Source organism: Lissotriton vulgaris, chromosome 3_1 (genome assembly GCF_964263255.1).
Source record: "Lissotriton vulgaris chromosome 3_1, aLisVul1.2, whole genome shotgun sequence".
Taxonomy (NCBI): domain Eukaryota; kingdom Metazoa; phylum Chordata; class Amphibia; order Caudata; family Salamandridae; genus Lissotriton; species Lissotriton vulgaris.
This window is the reverse complement of record NC_141689.1, coordinates 1248843993-1248863240: the sequence shown is the minus strand read 5'-3', so window position 1 is coordinate 1248863240 and position 19248 is coordinate 1248843993. Positions and strand designations below refer to the sequence as shown.

At 45.3% G+C, this 19248-nt stretch overlaps 1 protein-coding gene across 1 annotated transcript in view; it reads right to left on the bottom strand.

Moving 5' to 3' along the window:
* Positions 1-18086, bottom strand: part of LOC147727746 (uncharacterized) — a 493048-nt gene extending 474962 nt beyond the window's left edge. Inside the window, exon 1 of the mRNA XM_086961752.1 lies at positions 18004-18086. Coding sequence (XP_086817878.1) covers positions 18004-18023 — 20 coding nt within the window. The 5' untranslated portion in view covers positions 18024-18086. The remainder of the gene's footprint in view (positions 1-18003) is intronic.
* Positions 18087-19248: the final 1162 nt, after the last annotated feature.

Sequence of the window (19248 nt, the reverse complement as noted above, 5' to 3'; positions counted from 1 at the left end):
CTGTTGCCAGACTAATCTGGTCGTAGCTAGATGACATGTCTATTCCATCTTATACATTCCCTCTTACTTACACTTCTTTATAAGTTGTATTGTTTATTCACCACCACAACCGCTTTTAAGCGTGTACCGCTTTAAATGGGCGTGTGGAATCAGCCCGTCATCTGATACATTTAAGGAGGGACAGGAAGGGTTCCTTTCCCCTTCCGGGTGAAACGGCAGCCATGATAGTAGGTTTGAGGCGGGGAGTCGCGAGCTAAACAGTAAGTTCGCCTATTGGCACTAACAGCTTTAAACGAGGCTTCTGGACTAGATTTAATATGACTAAACACCCCTCCTTTTTATAGATGTTTGCCGCGTGAAGAATACCCGCGCTGTTTACATCTGACGGGGGTTTTTTAACGATGCCAATTACGTGAGTGTGTTTTCCAACTTGTAGGTGGTTCGTGGGTAGAGTTGCCTCACTCGAGATTGTCTTTAGGTTTTCTGACACGCTGAACCTGTAGACGTCTTTCGGTTTTATTAATGGCAGTGCATCTGGCCATAGCGCTAATTATCCCTGAGTCACACTACGCGTTTCAGAACGCCCACTCTATAATGATGTTTTGAAACGCAGGGGATCCCACTGTATACTGACTCGACGATCTCCGGTTCTATTGTGCCTCTAGTCTTACCTCATGAGCACTTATTCCATTACACACTAGGTGTAAGTGCTAGATGGCTGGCAGCACTTAAATGCTCACAAAGGCGGCATTATTTTCATTTTCCCTCACTTTTTCCCTGATCTCTTATTCTGTGATAGTACTAGTCCTTAGACCATCTTTGTACCATGAATATGGTATCGAACATGCAGGCATGTAATGAAGTTCGATCTGCCTCCGCTATATAAATTAGAACTCAGTTTGTTCTTGCTGCATGGGCATGCAAGTGCTGCCCTTTCGCAGACCAATAGATTTCTTGAAGGCACATTGAGTCTCTTAGATACCCCATCAGTATATTCGGCGATGGAATATTTGTATCTAGCGATAGAACTCATGTCTTCACACCGAATGCAGTGTGAGTAGCTACATCAGATGTCAATTAATCTCCTTTCTCTTCACAGGTTTTTTGGTCAGGCAGCACTTTTTTGCCCTGACCTTCATCATGGAGACTGCCCGTGATAGTTAAATATTGTTAATATTTTTCACACTTTGCACCTCACAGTAGGGTGCGCCTTAGCGCGCGCATACTACTGGGGGTCTATTTTAGGTCCTGACGAATGCTGAGCGAATGGCAGTATAACAGCAGAAACATGTTGACCATTATATTTTTTGTTTAATTACTAAGGACATTCGGTTTTGTAACACAGAACCAAATTGTCCGCTCACTTGTTTTTAACAAATACAGGTTGGTCATTATTAAAACAGGCATAAAGACTACAACCCAGTATTTTTTTAAATACATTGCACCTATCATCACCACATTTTGATTTTGGGCATCTTTTGCATCCACCACATCCTGCTCCGCTGCAAAACAGGCGTTGTAGCACGCTGGGGTGGTATTAGATCGCCCCAGCGGCGACCCCTTGATGAAGCATGTCACCAGCTAGTGGTGAGTGAGGGTCCTTCTACAACAGGGAGATCCCTGTCCTGTTTCACAAAGTGGGATACAGTCACCTAATGGAAAAACCCACCTGACTGGTGAGGTGGATGCCACTCCTGTGAGACTTTTTCTGTTTTTTCTGTTAATTCCTGGACATATGGAGTTTTGTAGCTAATTATTTGTTTTTTTACACTGTGGTGGACACTCCTTCGTTGGTATTATATATTTATACTATGTACAGCTATGTACAGCCGGGTGGAATGTAACAGCAGTATTTCCAGTTCTATGGCGGTACTGAACTCCTCCTCCTCGCCCAACTTGAAAGCTTCTGCCATACCTGCTTTAGCCACACTCCTCCCTAGGGAGTGTGGCACGGCGAAGCGTGGATCCGTTGGCCTCCTGGCTCGTCTGCTTCTCCTCCTTGCTTGTACCGTCCTCCGTTCTCGTCTTCTCCCGCACTCCTCACTCCGTCTCCTCGGGTGTCGTCACACTCCGACTGGTGTTCTTCCTGGTCTTTACCCACTACCGCGAGGTCCACGTCACGCTGGGGTGGTTCTTCGTTTGTAGTACACGCCCACTTAAAGGCGCCGCTTGGAATTCTCTCCCTTTGCCGTAGTGGTTGCCAAGGTTCCTGGGAGTCCTGAAGAGAAGGAGGGGAGGAATCCATGAGCCACCATTCAACCCCTGCATCCAGTGTTTCCACTCGCTCGGGCGGTGTACCTCGTTACACTGCTGTATCATTCTGCCCCCCTCGTCCTTTGGATATTACGGGTGTATTCAGGCATTAAGTTTCCATCTCCTTGTATATGGGCAGCTTTGCTTGAATCAATAGGGAGCTTGTCAATCTTCTTTTTCACCCCTCTCATGGGGGGGGGGAGGGGGCAAACCAGGAAGCAATGTTTGGTTGCAGAGACTCACCCTCCTGCAGCCCGTCACCTGGTGTAGTGTAGTTCCTATATTCCCAATAGGTTCTGCGCATTGGAATAATATATCCTATAGTTTAGACGTAGGACTGAGGTCGACTAGGTCTCTATCGAATATATTAGACTTAATTGTGAGTGCCAGCTAGCTCAGAGGTCACTAGAAACTTTCTCGAATTCACAAGAAGGGATTAGTTTCTGACAACCGCAAAAACATGACAACTTTGTTTCCCCAAGATAAAACTGATCTTCAGAGTCGTGGAAACAATAGATATATATTTCACTCAGTCAATTGTGCATGCTTCGTTTCACCAGAATTGCAGAGAAATAGATAGACGAGCGTTTTCAATAAAAGGATTTATTGAACAGTCTTCTTTCTCAAGCATAAGAAATGAACTGCTACAATCGTAAAACTGGTTGTAAAATATAACGCATACAGTATAAAAAGTAGAATAAAATAATACTGTAAGAGCATTGTATGGGTCCTAAACCATAGAAAAATACATACATAAATAACAGAGGCTAAAAGTACTCAACTGGTGCTTCTAAAATACGCCTACCCCGGTGTACCTAACCTAAGCTTAGTACGAGGGAAGAAGTAAGCGAGGTGTAGCATAAATGTAGTATTCTTTTGCTAAGAATCTGTCCAAGATTTCTCTTAGGGTCTAATCAGCTCCGTACCTTAGTTTAGAATGGAGAAGGTCAGTCTTGGGACTCGATTTCCCAACAACCTGCAAGAGTAGCTTGGAAACACTGGAGCTGGATTTCTCGGCAGGAGAAAAGACAGCGTCTCTCTCAGTGCGTCTGCTGGAGGGTCGGCTTCCTTCGGCACTTGCTGTAGCAGGATGCGTCAGGCAAGTAGATAGTCGAACTGCTCCAAACCACTGTGTGTTTGCTAAGGCAAGTGTGGGCATATTTATACCTTGAAGTTGCCGAGTTTGACGTAAAGGTGGACATAATAACGTCATCAAAGAGTCTCAGTTCTTTGAAAACTCCATGAGTTCTTGGACAAGTCAGTTCTCGAGCAAGGGATAGTCCCTAGCTGCTGAAGCTGAGTTTTCCAAGAAATCGTTATAGATTTTCGGAACTAGTGGAAGTAGCCCTGCCGTATTTGGACTGCATGATCTATGCCTAAATATAGTTATGATTCCTATGGCTATATAGGGATATGGTGATTTATACCTATATAAAGGCATGAATCGGGAAAATTACAATAGGGTCCTAAAATGATACGTAACACTGGAAGAGCCTTCGCTGATTGTTTGTTTGGCCCTCCGGTCTCCCATCTGGTGCTGCTGTTGTATTCTCGCTGTTTAGACTCCTTTATTGCCTCTGGAGCCACTCTGGAGCTTGCTCCACCCGCTACAGTAAACCCGGCAGTCCGTGGCTTAGCAGCCTTCCCTCCAAGCCTGTCATGTTTGTCCTCACAATGGTAATTCTGCTCCGCCTCCCGGTCAGAGCACCGACCCAGGAAACCGTGGTCCACAAGCCAAGCTGCAGCCAGTTTCCACTACGAATGAATCAGTACTTTGCAGCAGGCCCGCGAGACCCGCAGCCTCCAGGTGAAGCCAGTTGTAAGTCCACAGGTCATTGACGGAGCAAGGGATGGTCTGAGTGGGCAGTGAAATTTGGTGATCACCATCTTTGCTTGCCGCAGTGATAAATATTTTCTAGTGCGTGTGTCTCTAAGAGTGCGGAGAAACCTCCCCCCATGTTTATAGAGTATGTGCGAGCAGCCTTAATATTTGTATGTCTGATGAGTGTATTGAGGTTATCAAGAAGTGGTAGCAACATAGCCATGAAGTGAGGAGATATGGCCTACAGAGGTGCCAATTTTGGAGCCAGGTTGAGACCCCGGCTTCGGCTCAATATCCTGCAAAACAGGGTCTGATTTAGAGTTCGGCAGACAGTTTACTCGATCACAAAAATGACAGATATCATATCCACCCTATTACAAGTGGACATGTATTCTGCCAGGTTGTTGTCTTTCCCAGGTTGATGTCAGATGGAATGCAAGTTTTCTTGCATGAGGATTCCCCAGCACTCTATTCTCTGTGGCATCTTTGCTCGGGTGTCTCTACAGATTGTCGCTAGTGCTTGGTAATCTGCTATTATTTTGAAGTGTTTCTGAACCACAAAGATGTGCTTGAATGCCCAAACTTCAGCTAAGCTTTCCTTCAGTGCTTGGTAGTATGATCGTTCAATGTCTGATAAACTGTGACTTGCATTTAATACTAAGAGTCTTTCCTTTCTGTGTCGATGTTGGGCTAGGATCATTATTAGGTGCACTGGACCTTTGTCCACAGTGAATTCTGTGTGCTATGATAGGTCAAAGTATGCAATATTTGTGGCCATGCTGAAACTTATTTTGGTTTCTCAAAATGCCTTTTCACATTCTGGGGTTCAAATCAACTTGTGGCTCTTCTTGGTTAGATCCCTCAGAGCGGTGCTGATTGTCACATAGTTCTTGTTGTAGAGAGCATAGTAGCTCGCTACCCCTAGGAACAACCTCACATCTCCTAAGTCTCTTAGCGCTTATCTCTTATTTAGTACTTTGACTCTATCTGGATCTGGCGTCATGCCATGGCTGGAGAAAATGTGTCCATAAAATTTCATTTGCGTTTTGTGAAACTCACACTTGCAAAAAAGTGTCAGTTTTTTTAATGTACTCAGCATACTTGTTCTAATGCTTGGTCGTATTCTTCTACTGTTATTCCAAATATCAGGATGTCGTCCCTGTAGTACAGTGCATTCACTATGGGGCTAATTAGGTGTCTGCTGACCTCTTGAAAGAACCTCAGCTACTGACAGCCCGCCAAAGCTGAACCGTTTGTATAAAAATAAACCTAGAGGTGTTGTAAACGTTGTGATATAGCTTGAGTCTTTGTGTGCATCCAGCTGGTGGTATCCTTTGTTAAGGTCAAGATTTGAGAGTATGCAAGCACCATTTGGGAGTGGGATCATGTCTCAGAGATGTGGACCTGTGTGTCGCTTTTGTTGGATCACGTTGTTCAGTATTCTCATGTCTATACCCAAGTGAACATACCCTTCTAAGTTACGCTTGCCGACTATCATTAGCAGTGAAACCCATGGCGTTGGTCCTTGTAATAGCTCAATGATGTAATCTTCTAGCAGTTCTTGTAGTTCCTCTTCACCTGCTTTCTGTAAGTGATAGGGTGTCCTCCTGTGGTGCTTAACTGCACATTTGACTTGATCTTTAATGTTTAGTCCAACTGTGAAGTCCTTCATTTTCCCCAGGCCTGTGAACAGTTTTGGGTGCTGGTTCACTGTCATCATCCATGATGTATAGGACTGCAATTAGTTTAATTGTTCTGCCATGTAAGGGCTAAGTAGACATCCTGCTGGTCCTGAACCATCTATTACATGTATGTCTGTCTCTGTGGTTCGATCTTTACATGTCAATGTTGTGAATTTTCCTAGACACAGTAATGTCTTTTTCAGCATCCACATTTATATTTGCACAATGGCTGGATGTAGCTTATTTGCCTTTGTTTTCATCTTCATGAATTCTTCTGTACAGATGAACTTCAGCGTTGCGCCTCTAGGACAAAGGCGATGCGGTACTCACCCTATTGATTTGGATTCATGGACCCTTGTTCTTGCCTTCTTCGTCATGAGCTACCATTAGCAGATATTCACCACTTGAGAAAGAAACTGAGGATGATGTGGAGCTTTCGGTTGATGACCTGGATGTTGACTGCTTCATCCAAGTCATTGTTCATGATGTGCGGGATCTTGACATGCTGCTGCCAGTGTCCCTTACTACATGATGTCCGGTTTTACGATTGTATGAGTTTCTGTAATGCCTTACTCATCTTTTAAAAATTAATATCCTTTCCTCCTTTGGGGTACTCTTGTCTCATCGCAAAACATGTGCCATCATGAGAGTATGCCTCGCCACACCAAGAGCATTTTCTTTGCTGTTTTAATAGTCGCTTCTGTTGTGTTGGTCTCCTGGTTTATTGTTTTCGTAAGTTATTTCTCATTGATATTTTGGGACTGATTTTGGAGCCAGAATGGCTGTTCTCTCTTCTCTGCTTCTTCTTCAGTCCTCTTCACGTGTGCTTTTGCCTGATCGTTCAGCTGCAACAGCTCTTCGATTTTGTCTAGTGAGTAGCTCTTTCCCAATAATCATTGTCAGAGCAATTCTGACTGGCATCCTCCTAAGATGTATAGGCAGATTGCGTCCTCATCAGAAAATTTGCTGGATTCGCAATATTTAAACAACAGGTTCAATCTGGTGATGAAATCACCCACTGGATCTTTGTTTTTTGCGATGAAAGATTGAACATGTACTGCTCATAGTCAACGTTTTTCTTTGGTTGGAATTTCGCATTCAGAGGCGCATACACTGAAAAGTAGATCTGTGATTGGATGGGCAGTAATTCTCGGATGATTTTGCATATCTCTTTTCCGGTGAAGTTCTTCAGAGTGACTAGTGTTTATTTATCTTCTTTTCTCAAGAAGCTTCTACAAATTCCATGAAGTCATCTAGCCATTTATTCCATTTTGGTTGCATCATGTTTCCTGACAAGAAAGAAAGCTGATCTGGGGGTCGGAAGTATGTTGCTGCCCTTCTTCCTGGTTCCGTCTCTTTCTGCGTTTCCTCTTCCCTTCCTTTACTTTGGGTTAGCTTTGTACTGGTTTATTTCTCATTTCAGAGCATTGTTTATCATTTGTTGAGATGTTGTTGTAGGTTGTTGTGAATTTGCCCAGTTTTGTAAAGGATTTTTCACTTGTTTTCAGGTCGTGACTGACTGTAAAATGGCACTCCAATAGACTTCAATTGTTTTTAGGTCTCGCCTGAGCCAGCGCATGCGTTGTTCTGGCGAGACATTTAGTGAGTGGGTTTCAAAAATCAGACCACACGCTTTTGCTTGTGGCATAGAGCGTGCGTTACACGCACAATTACGTGCACAGGTGCCATCTGGCTTTCCTCTAGCACAGGCGCTATTTGTCTTTCCTCTCTTGTGTGCGAGCAGCAGCGTGACCGGGTGCCAGCTGCATACCTCACATTCCTTTTGCGGCTGCGTGGCTGCACTTGTTTAACACCTTCCATGCTCATGACGAGCTCAGCTCGTCATGAGGCACACTGGAGCTGTGCTCATGACAAGGTGAGCTCGTCATGAAATGCTGCTTTTCAAGCTTTTCCAGCACAGGACGGGAAAAGCCATAGCAGCCAAGGTGTTAACATGGTTCCTTAAATCTGCTAAATGTTTTCTGGATTGGAGCATTTACCTGTCTTATACTTCTGTGCTCTAGATGGCAGTATTGACTTGGCAATGGTGCTCCTCGGCTCCCTACCAGAACATGATTTTCCTCGTGGCCTCTCAGTCGTGCCACATCTGCATGTTTTTAATGATATCTAGATGACCAGTGCCTTTTCGCCTTCATCATGAGCGGATAAGAAGAGGTCAGTTTCTCTTACTACTTCCAGGTCAACGTACAACACTGCAAAACCAGAATCGACAGCACAACTGCAGGAATGGGCTCCTGCAGCGATATCTCCGCCTCCTATAGAATACATGGCTTGTGACAGTCACACAGCGCTGCCGGCATCACCCACTGTTTTTCCTGCTGTGCCAACAGCGCCGTGACATCTCTCAGTGACTTGAGTGCGCCCAGGCCTTCACCCCCTCTGAGACTCTGCTTCATTGCAGATGTTCAGATCCTCTCTGGCTGGGCGGTCACTCTTATGGAATTTCACATAACATTTAACATAAGCACAACAGCATACAAGGTGATTATGGTACACCGTGCCTTTCTCTGACATACCTCATTGCAGATTCACACTTGCATATCTTTAACAACCCGCTATTTGAGAAAAACAGTAGCAGAGAACATACTGTGATAAGAAGACATTTTCTTCAGAAGGAAAACTAGACACCATAGTTAAATTCAGAGATTAACAATTCTTGTTTAAAAAGATGAAGGCAACCAGCGAAGGTTATTTACTATTTGAAAACTTTTTTCGGACAGAATAAGTCAAATTGAAATACATGACCTATTCTCTTGTTGCCCAAAGGTTTAAATACAAAATCCAGGTGCTGTAAAAATCATCAGTTGCAATATTATAGTATTTTTATTTATTTGTTTGAGTGACTCGAAGCTTTTTAACAAGGGGCACACACTAATAGAACAAGCATTGGCATAGCCAATAGGCCTCGCCTTCTGGACCTTATAAGTGTTAGGGATGCAACAGTTGATGTTGTTGCACCAAGGATATTGTGTTGCATAACTAAATACTTATAAGGTCTCAAAAGCGAGACCTATTGGCTATGCCAATGCTTGTTTCTTTGGGTGTCTGACTTTAAATCGCTCCCCACAGACTTCAATGTATTTCTTTCAGAGTGCCTGATTCAAGATTGCTGCTCCATTGGTATAAATAGAGTGTCCTGTGGGTGCCTGACTTGCAAAAGGCCATTTTCAAGAGAATCGACAGACTGGTGCTCAGTTTTTTTTCCCGGAGCTTTACATAGCACAAACTCGACCCGAAGTTATCAGAGCGCCTTACATGAGCACTAGCTGCATTACAGAGGGACACATTCATTTTGTTAGGCATGCAGCGATTAAGTGATTTGCCCAGAACAACAGGATGTTGAGCGTACCTGCCGAGGCTCGAGCCCGGTTTGTACACTTTGGACTTTGCTGTTGGGTCATGCTAAATTTAACTTGCATATATTGTGGCCATCCTTTAAACTTCAGTTGGGTGAAGGAATGTGCAATAGCAGGGTCGCACTTTAGTGTCAGTGAATGTGGCTGCAGTGGCTTGCATTGCTTTTGTCTGATATTTCTTGTAGCTGAGTTACTTTGCAAAAGCGGAGTCATGATTTTATCTCCACTGCCTCGTGATCTGGATCCTTGTGATATGTAAGTGTAGCCGTCCCCTCATAGGAGTGCTGATGCACAGTGTGCCCGCAGAGTAGGTATCGCCGATCTCCCATTCTCCTTTCGGTTTCCTCTCACTGCACAACTTCTGCATTCTTTTCCCATTCCAATTCAGCAGGTACTGCGGGAGCCACATATGCATCACTGCATGCGCATCACTGCTCCCTCGTAGGCAGAACCAGGGAGATGAAAAGGTAATGGGCATGGTGCAGACTGTGCCTTTTTGGTAGTGTTGTTGTGTCACTGTGTGGTAGGATAAAGGTACCCGACAGCCAAAAAACAAGCAATAAATAAAACCCACTTACCTTTTGATGGCCGCCGTCTCTACTCCGTCGAGGAGGCTCTTCATGGCAACTCCCTGAGGGAGGAAGCAGACAGACTCCCCATAACCTATGACAACGCTGCAATGCAGCATTGTGATTGGTCCTGAGTATCGAGGTTCAGCGCCCAGCCAGGCAGTGAGAGCCTATGCATGTTCGTCACCAGGCTGTGCATTACAGCCTGGTGGGGAATATGCAAAGTGTGCATGACCTTTTGACCGGCCTAAAACAGCAGGCCAAACAGTCATATGCACTTAGAGTGTGCCACCACTCCTCCCCCGGTGATACCAGCACTGACCTGCCCTAAGCCAGCCCCACAGCTAAAAAAAATGAAATGATAATGAGTTATTAGCATTTTATTTTTTCGTATTTTCACTGCTCTGAGAGCAGTGGCATAACGCTCTTCCGCCTTAGTGGAAGAGCCACGCCTGAGTACAGAGTAAACTGACTTTGAAGAGCAGGTTGTATGGTGATTATTAGGGCACAGGTTTTTGACATTCATTAAATGCAAACAGCAAAAAAATAGCAGCAGTGATGTGTGTTATGGTGGGGCTCATTGTTTTTAGCATAACAGAATTGAGCATCACAAACTGTAGTTAAGAATTAATCGAACTGGAGGATCAACAATTAATTAGCATGTTTCCATTTAGAAAGATCTAAACAGAAATTTGGACATTTATTTTCAGTCTTTGGAATATCTTTGTAAAACATAAATAAATCATACAGTATTTACCAATGATGGCTTGAAACTTTGTTCATTAACAGTATATTAAAAGAAAAATAATCTGACTTTAAGATCTTAGGACAAGCTCATGTCTGATGAGGCTTTTTCTCCTATTAAACTAGGAGAGTGTGGTTAGGGGGTGTGGCTAACCACCGAACATGGCTGCTGCAACTTAGTGGAGCTCCGCAGGGGGACCCAGAGAATCCTGCAATAGCACTGGAACTTGGGGCCATCAAATAGAACTTTCCACCCTATACTACGTGTAGCAGTAAGGGCGACTAACTGTGTGAGTTGTGGCCCCAACGAGCTACTGCCGACGAGATTAACCCAGCCGAGGCTGCGCTGTCACGCTGTCCACATCTCGGCACCAGAGACCGCGTTGAAATCCTGCCGTTGCCCCCGACACGGAAGTTCCTCTCAAGGTAAACTGTGGGAACGTGAGACTGACTTACCAGCGAAGGCGATGCCCTCATCTTGCGAGGATTAGCGGAGGAGCTGGGCTGATGACAGTAAACGGCAGTCAGGCCTAAAGGGAGCCGGCGCCCGCTCCCATCTGTAAGCAGCGGCGCTGGGTGAACTGCATTGATGACGGCCCTGCGGTGCAGCCAAAAATCTGCGATCTTGCTGCGCAGTACAGTGGGAGTCATGCGGGCCTAAGAGAGCACCACTTTACCAGGAATGCGCAGAGCCAAATACGAGCAGCGATGAAGAGCTCCCCGGACAGCCCGGATTAATGAGAGAGGCCGGTGCACGCACGTGAAGATTCTGGTGAGTTGATTCCTCCCCTGACGTGGCAGAGAGCAACACTCGTTTTTTAGGCCTTTCCAGACTATGAGGCCCACACCTTTGAAGCCCCCCAGGAAATAATTAATACTGTTTTGGGGCCCCCCTCCCATGTGGTGCCCCGCTTGGGCAATGAGAGTGCTGAGCCTGAGTTGCCTCCCAGAGCACTGGGGACATTGTAAAATCTACAGTTTTGGGCTTCCAGTCAAAGTACTGAACTGCTGAGGTCTGGCTTCTGCAGTCGGTGACGGCCTTCTGTACCAAAAGGCTTCACTGGATCAACTTGGCACAGGAGCCGCCGGGGCCCTGGGACCCTTAGTAAAGTCACTGATCACTATTCCCCGCATTGAGTGGCCCTTCTCCCTTTGCTGTCATCATGGGTCAGACCTAATTGGCCTGCAGACTGGACTGCAGAGCCTGTTGGGGTTGCCCCCCCTCGCATCAGTGGAGGTCTTCGAGGACCCTTTCCCTCCTTTCCCCTCCTCTCAGTCTACGCGAGTGACCTGTACGCAAACTACTAAACACTGAGGAATATTTAATCGCTCGGCTCGGGCCACGTATCACCTAGCAGGCAATAGTGATCTAGCTGGTACTCGCTGAATACTTCACCATGGGGCGCATGAAAGGCAAGACACCAGAAATACCATCTACAGACTCTCAGATACAGAAGGAGTCTCTGGCAGCCTCCCAAGCGCTCTCATTAATCGGCATCCTGCCAACTAATATGGACCCTATTCCGGACAAACTGGATCTAATCCTATAAGAAATTTGAGACTCGCTGAACTCTATAGAGCACCAAATCGGATCCCTTACTACTGGTCTCAACCTCCTTATGGCGGATCACGAAAATCTCTCCTGCATAGAAAAAAAGCAGCAAACAGATTATATCAGACTTATTGCCTTAGCACAAGGAACACTCAGAGCGCATATCACAAATGCAATGGCAACTGACAAGTCTTCTCAATAGGTTGGAAGATGCTGAGGGCAGGGCCAAGACAAAACAACGTCTAAATTAATAGGCCTTCCAGAGCGAGCAGAAGGACCCAACGCCACTCTTTTTGTGGAACAATGGCTCCGGAATCAGATATGCCTGGAGGGATTGTCAGACTTCTTTTGTGTAGAGAGAGCGCACCAGATTCCTACTGGTAAACCAACACTGGCTGTGCCCCTGCGTGCAATAATAGCCCCTATCATGAACTATATCCTGCTTCAAAAAGCAAGAGAGAAAACACCTATACAGTATAAAAACCATTGGATCTCTCTCTACCCAGATTACATGGTCATGGTCCAAAAACAAAGAACTTCCTAATAGCCTCTTAAAAAGAAGCTCCGAGCCATGGATCTTAAATATGCTTTGCTGATTCTGGCCCGCCTGAAAATCATCTACGAACAAAAGTCAAATTTTCTTGACAGCCTAGGGGCAGCAAATGACTGGCTGGAAACTACCCACTCCTTCCAAGTGCTGGAGAGACTACACCAGAAAACTCACTGAGACCCGAAAAAAGCAACAGGACAAAGAACACGCCAAGACCGATTGACTTGGTCAAATACTGCCAAAAATCTCTCACTGGAGCAGGCTCTGCAGGAGCAGGAACCAGCACTGGCAGCGGCGGCTGCCAATCGAGATTCTAACCCCTCTTCATCGCTGGAACAGTCGGATGAGAATATTATGCACTCAGACTCTGATAGTAACAATATATTATTTCCCTCGATCACTCCACAAACAGTGCAAGATTTATTTGGCTAATGGCATCCCAAGGCTGGATGAATCTCCAAGGCTACTAACATCAAAAGAAGTGGGACTGCATCCAGCCCCCAGTAAACGCACAGCGTAATGCCTTTTTTGGCATAACTTTTTCAACCGTAATCATTATTTTATCTTTATACTCGAGAATCCAATTTGTTGTATAATTTCTCCTCTTTTTGAAAGCTCTTATGGAGACGGGACCACACGCTCCGTGTACGTGTTATTTGCCAGTTTCTACTGCTCTAATGGTGTCACTAAGGACTTTTCGAAGAACATGATTGATACACAAATTCATTCAAAGCGGTGTTTATTCGGATAAAATCACCCAATGCATTTCGGGCTTCACGCCCTTCTTCAGGGGTCACTGTAAATGATAAAACAATACAATTACCCGACTGTTAACACAAAATCTTCACATTCTTAATTGTTGCATCTCATGCTACAGAATTATTACAAAATTGTCTATTCTATATTCCGAAGAGTTAATCATCGTATTACGAAATGCCAACATGAAGTGAACCAACAAAAACGTGTCTCTTTCTCGACATCTCTCCTTTCTAACCTTGGTATTGTAGTATGCACGTCAATTCTAACGAATGTTATTAACCAATACATCATCCTGCAGTTTTCCATTTCTAATATTCTGCAACAACATTCTATTTGGTAATAATCGCGCATGCGGTATCAGTTTATCTATTCCCCTGTGGACCACATCGAGACCCACCTAATTTCGCGCATAGTTCACTCTTCTTTCTACTTAAAGGTGCAAAGCCCTTTTTGAACTCCTTCTAGATAACGTCAAACATACTTTTGGTGGCGCCAACCTTAATCCTCCAAGGCTACTGCCAGGCAGCTACAACAAAGGGGAGTAAGACATTACATATGTATTTAACTCCCCCCCCCCCAGTTCCCTTTCAAATGTTATTCATGTAGCTCCGCTCTAGGTGATGTATTATGCAACACATTGGTACCACCACCCGCAGCAAATACATTTCAAAACCAAATGGAAGTTCAGATTGTTTAATATAACATTTGGACCAGCATAGTTTATGCGCTAGTCCGAGTATTGGGAGTTACAGTTGCAATGTTTTGTTGGGTATCTGGCTCACCTCACCAAATCATAAACATCGTTAATTATATGGCCCCAGGATTGCCGTAACATAGAATAAACATGCACATGGCCACACTAGGTAAATAAACTGTAATTACTTGGAACATCAGAGGGATGGGATCCGTGCATAAATGTCATAGGATTCATGTGCAATTGAATAGATGAAGGGCGCTGATTGCCTTGATCCAGGAATCCCAGCTCACTGACTCTGAGGCAGTTAAACTCTGCAAGAAATGGAGAGGCCAAATATTTACTACATCATACTCTGCATTTGTGAGGAGGACATTCATATGGGTTAGGCATGGGGTCCCATTTGTGTCCATCGAACACCACACAGACACTCAGGACAGATACGTGCTTGTTCATGGCATGTTGGATGGCATACATATAGTTATTGGTAGCATATATGCCCCAAATTATTAACAAGACAAATTCCTCACGAATCTAAACGCAGTGTTGGAAGACTGGGTGGACTTCCCATGGGTACTAGGCGGGTATTATAATTCCATATTGGATGTCCATTTAAATCATTCTCGCCCGCCTCTCTGAGGGGCCGCCGCAATCAAGCAAGCAGAATCCTTATTAACCAGGGCGGAAGGCTGGACACTAAAAGATGTATGGAGGTTAAAAAATCCTAACCACCGTGAATATTTATTTTACTCCCCACCCCACCAAGTACATACCAGACTCGACAGAATATTTTGCTCCCTGCTACCCCAAGTCTCACATGCTACATATTTGGGGAAAACCTGTCTGATCATAATCCACTCAAGATCACCCTAGTTTGGGGAAGAATTTCCACCCCTGTCCCCACATGGAGGCTATGGCCGCAGATGCTGGAAAATGCTGTCTTCTGTGACACTTTAGGGTCGACTATCACAAACTATTTCAATTAGAATACCAACTCCGCCTCATCCAACCTCATTCATAGATTGCGATGCATTCAAGACTGCTATCTGAGGTACCTCTATCGGTGCCACGGTGGCAGCCTGACACGAGGTCCACGAAAACCTAACAGCACTAGAGGCCTCTTTAAACACACAAGAAGGGCAAATACGGCACGCAGAACTCCTAGAACAACTTCGATTGATAGACTATCAGGCATACACCCAACATAAATACATAGAAGCAGATAAATCTGGAACATTATTGGTGCGACTTTAAATTGGGAATACACGGCGGCAGCCATGGATAAATTTGGCATTCCATCAAGATAAATGGGTTGGGTTAAGTTATTATATACGGCTCTAAAGGCCCGGGTCGATTATGGCTCTCACATTTCTCATTCCTATCCAGTAGCAAGAGGTACGGGACAGGGCTGCCCCCTGTCACCACTGCTGTTTGTACTAGCTTAGAGCCCCTTACCATCAAGCTTCGAAAGGAGGCCGAAAACAAAGGGATCATAATAGGAGATATGACATATGTAGTATCGGCATATGCCGGCGACCTTATTCTATATATTCATGACCTGGCAGCAGACTTAGAATCTATACTGAGTATATTTCAGCAGTTTGAATGCATTTCAGCGTTGGCTATCAAGGAAAAGAAATCACATGCTGGGAAGATCTGGAGACCGTCAAATTCGGTCAGTTCACCCTAGCGATTGCTCCACAAACTTTTAAATACCTCGGCATACAAATCTACAGGACCTCCCAAGATGTTATAGAAGGCAATTTACTGAAAGTGATCAGAGCACTACATGCCCTGGTCTCCTTTTCAACATCCCTACCTCTCTCAGTGATGGGCAGAATAGCCATGTCCAAGATGGTGGTTCTCCCACGCCTATTATACTTCTTCACGAATCTTCCGGTCCTGGTCCCCGCCTCTATTTTCTGGACCTTCGACACCCTCCTATCAGACCTTATATGGGGGAAGGGGCGCAGAAGAGTGAGCCTGGACAAAATCCGACTGAGGCCAGATGAGGGAGGGCTGGAATTACCGGACTTTTGCGCATACTGCTTAGCTAGCCGATTACAATGGCTATCATATTGGCTTGCAGGCCGTAACCTACAAAAAATAGACTACACTTTACAAACCCTGGGCCGGGGCACTGTACACACCCTACTGTTACCTGGGACTAGGACCCCCTAAACATCCCCCCACTGCTTCGTATGGCACTTCTATATTGGAAACGGGCCTTACAATACACCAGATGGAACCTTCCATATACACCCAATACTCCCTTACTCGGAATTCCCACTGCAACAGGACTAGTCACCAGACGTAGTATCTCCCACTGGACAAAATAGGGGGTATGCACAGTGGGAGCGTTATTAATTGACGGTACGCTAGTGGACTATGAAAACTTTGCTTATAGTCAAGGAGTCCCTCACTCCGTGTTCATATTACACGCCACGTTTACTCGATACATAAAAAAATACTGGTCCCCAGACGGGAGATAACCTCCTACACATGAATTAATATCTGCAGTATATCTAATGGGGGAGGGATGACACCTAATCAGATGGCTATACAGAGGAGTCCGGGCACACGCAGGGACATCCCTCATGGCTCTACGAGAGAAATGGACCAGAGATATAGGTAGGGACCTAACTGAAAAAGAATGGTCTTCTCTCCTGGAGTTCCCAAAAAAGGTGTCTTGCAATGCCAAATTTAAATGTATACAATATATGATCCTACACAGGGCATACCTTACCCCACATTGCCTTAACTGTATATACCCTGAGGCACAAGTCTGTTGCCCTAGATGGCAGAGGGCTGGCGTGGACATAATGCACATGTTATGGGACTGCCCACAATTGGGCAGGTTTTGGCGTGTGGTTGGACAGGTAGCAAGAGACACTATGGGCACTGCTTGTTGGAACACAGCAGAGAGCTGCTTGCTTGGTCTACGTTACTCCCCGAAAACACAGAAATTACAACCCCGCTTTTCGGATATGGCCATCCTCATAGCAAAACGTACCATCACAATGAGATGGAAATCAGTCCTCGCCCATACGCTAGAAGCTTGGCATAAAGAGATGGTCTGCTGGGGCAGAGTCGAGAGTGCCGCCATCAGGAGGAAGGAACTCAGAGGGATGCGTTAAACACCCATATCCCTGGAATGGGAACAGATATTAGACTCAATCACACAAGGCCATTGCCCCCTTTATGCCCTTCGATACACAAAACACATCACCCACTCCTGCTGAATCATAGTATAGTTATACCGCACGAGTATTGGCTGAGTACTAGTTTACTCATTATTGAAAGCTATTGCAAAAACATTTTACTCTCTCCATAGGCTATTTCTTTGTATGATATGTATTACCCTGGGCCAAATCACTTTATCAATAGATGAGCCAGTGAAGTGGGTAGGGGGTGGGTGATTATGTGAAGTTTAGGGTTTTTATTATACAAATTGTTTCTTCCCTCGGAAGAGAGTAATTGTAACAGGTGAAGCCAATGGTAGAACTTGCAGAGCAACTGTACAATAAGTAAAGAAGCGGATGTACCTGTTCTACTTCTATGATAAGATATCGCTGAAATATAAATTATCACAAAACTCGAAACCATGTTGGAATGTACCATTGGCTAAAGTACTGGGTTATTGTAACATGTCATATAAAAAGGAGGAGAAAGATGGTGGCCGGTCAGTGAGCCCGGTCGGGAGCTCCGTGCTGCTCTACACTAAAATGTCTTTATACTCTGCAAAAACAGCAAGAATCATGCAGGAATTATCCGAGTGACTGCACGCCATGATAGGGGTCACGTACCTCGAATTTCTCGCTCTTTTTTTTCCCTTCATGTAACGGATTGATCGACATACTGAATCGGGAGAATCTCACCCGGACCCACATCAAAACCACTTTGTACGAAGCCTCGACTTTCTGCCACCATTTCCTAACAACATACATCACCCTGAAGAACACGCACAAAGGGAATGCCAAAAACAACAACATCGGACCTACCCGTCATCTCCGTGTCTCATTGGAAGTGTCGGGCGCGGCTGGGTCCCTTACACCGAACGCTCGCCGGCCGGTGGGAGGCGGCATCTGAGGCAAACAGGAACTGCCGGAGGGCTGCACAAAGAATCACCGTCTTCTTCCGGGGTAAGGGAGGATGTAACAGCGCACGCAGCGGCGAGAGCGGAGAGAACACTGCAAGACCGGAGCCCTACGCGGGGCTGAAAAAACGCGAAACTGATTCGAAGGGTCGAGCCAAAGGGTCGGGGGCAGCAGAGAAGTCCGTTCAAGTTCCCCAGACAGCGGACACGGGGAAGAAAAGCTCCGGGGGACGTATAGACCAGTACATGAACCGGGTAAGCCAGGGACAAGGTCGAAAGGTGGAGGGAGGGGTGGGGGCTGCAGACAAGAGGGAAAAGATCGGAAAGCAAAAACAAACTACCTGTTTCAGAACAAATCCCTGTACATCTGGTGAAGAGGGGGGGGAGACAGCTGTTGGGGGGGTCAGAAAAACTGGAGGAGTCAGGTCAGACCCCAGATTCCAAAGGGAGAACTACATACTGTTTAAGAAATAGGCAGTTTTTTAAAACAAACCCAGCTCCAAACGCTAAACATTCTGTTCCACCCCGAAGCACTAAAAGAAAATCTAAGAAACCCCCTAAAGTACAGGCGAAGGTAGGAAAAACACTAAAAAAAACAGGGGGTATAGCAGACGTGCGGGAGGGGCCAGACAGTGCGAGGATCAAAATAACTCCCTCATTAAGATCCTTCTTTAAACTACAAGAGCAAAACCAGGAAAAGAAACGAGAGCAAGGGTCACAATCAAAACTATCGGGTCCTGAGCAGAAGAGGTTGGGAGACCCCCCTATTTCAACGCATAATCTACCCAGATCCCCAACTGGCCTAGCTATGTCATTAACAGGGGATGCGGACTTAACCACCCAAGGCCAACGCCTAGACCAAGCCAAGACTCCAACCCCAATTGCAGTTCAAACTCCAAGTCAGACGAGAACCCCCACCGATATATTCCTAGAGAAAATGATGGAAGAAATTAAATCGAGATTCAAGATTTCAGAAGGAAACCAAAGCAAGATCCAGGAGGCATGCGAACTTTTAGATACAAAACTAAATGCCTTAGGAGATAGAGTAACTGCAGTAGAGGCAGAAGTAGTATCACTAAGCAGAAGAGTGGAGTCTAATCAGAGAGAAATCAGAACGTTGAGAGAAACAGACAAAGTTATCGCCGACAAG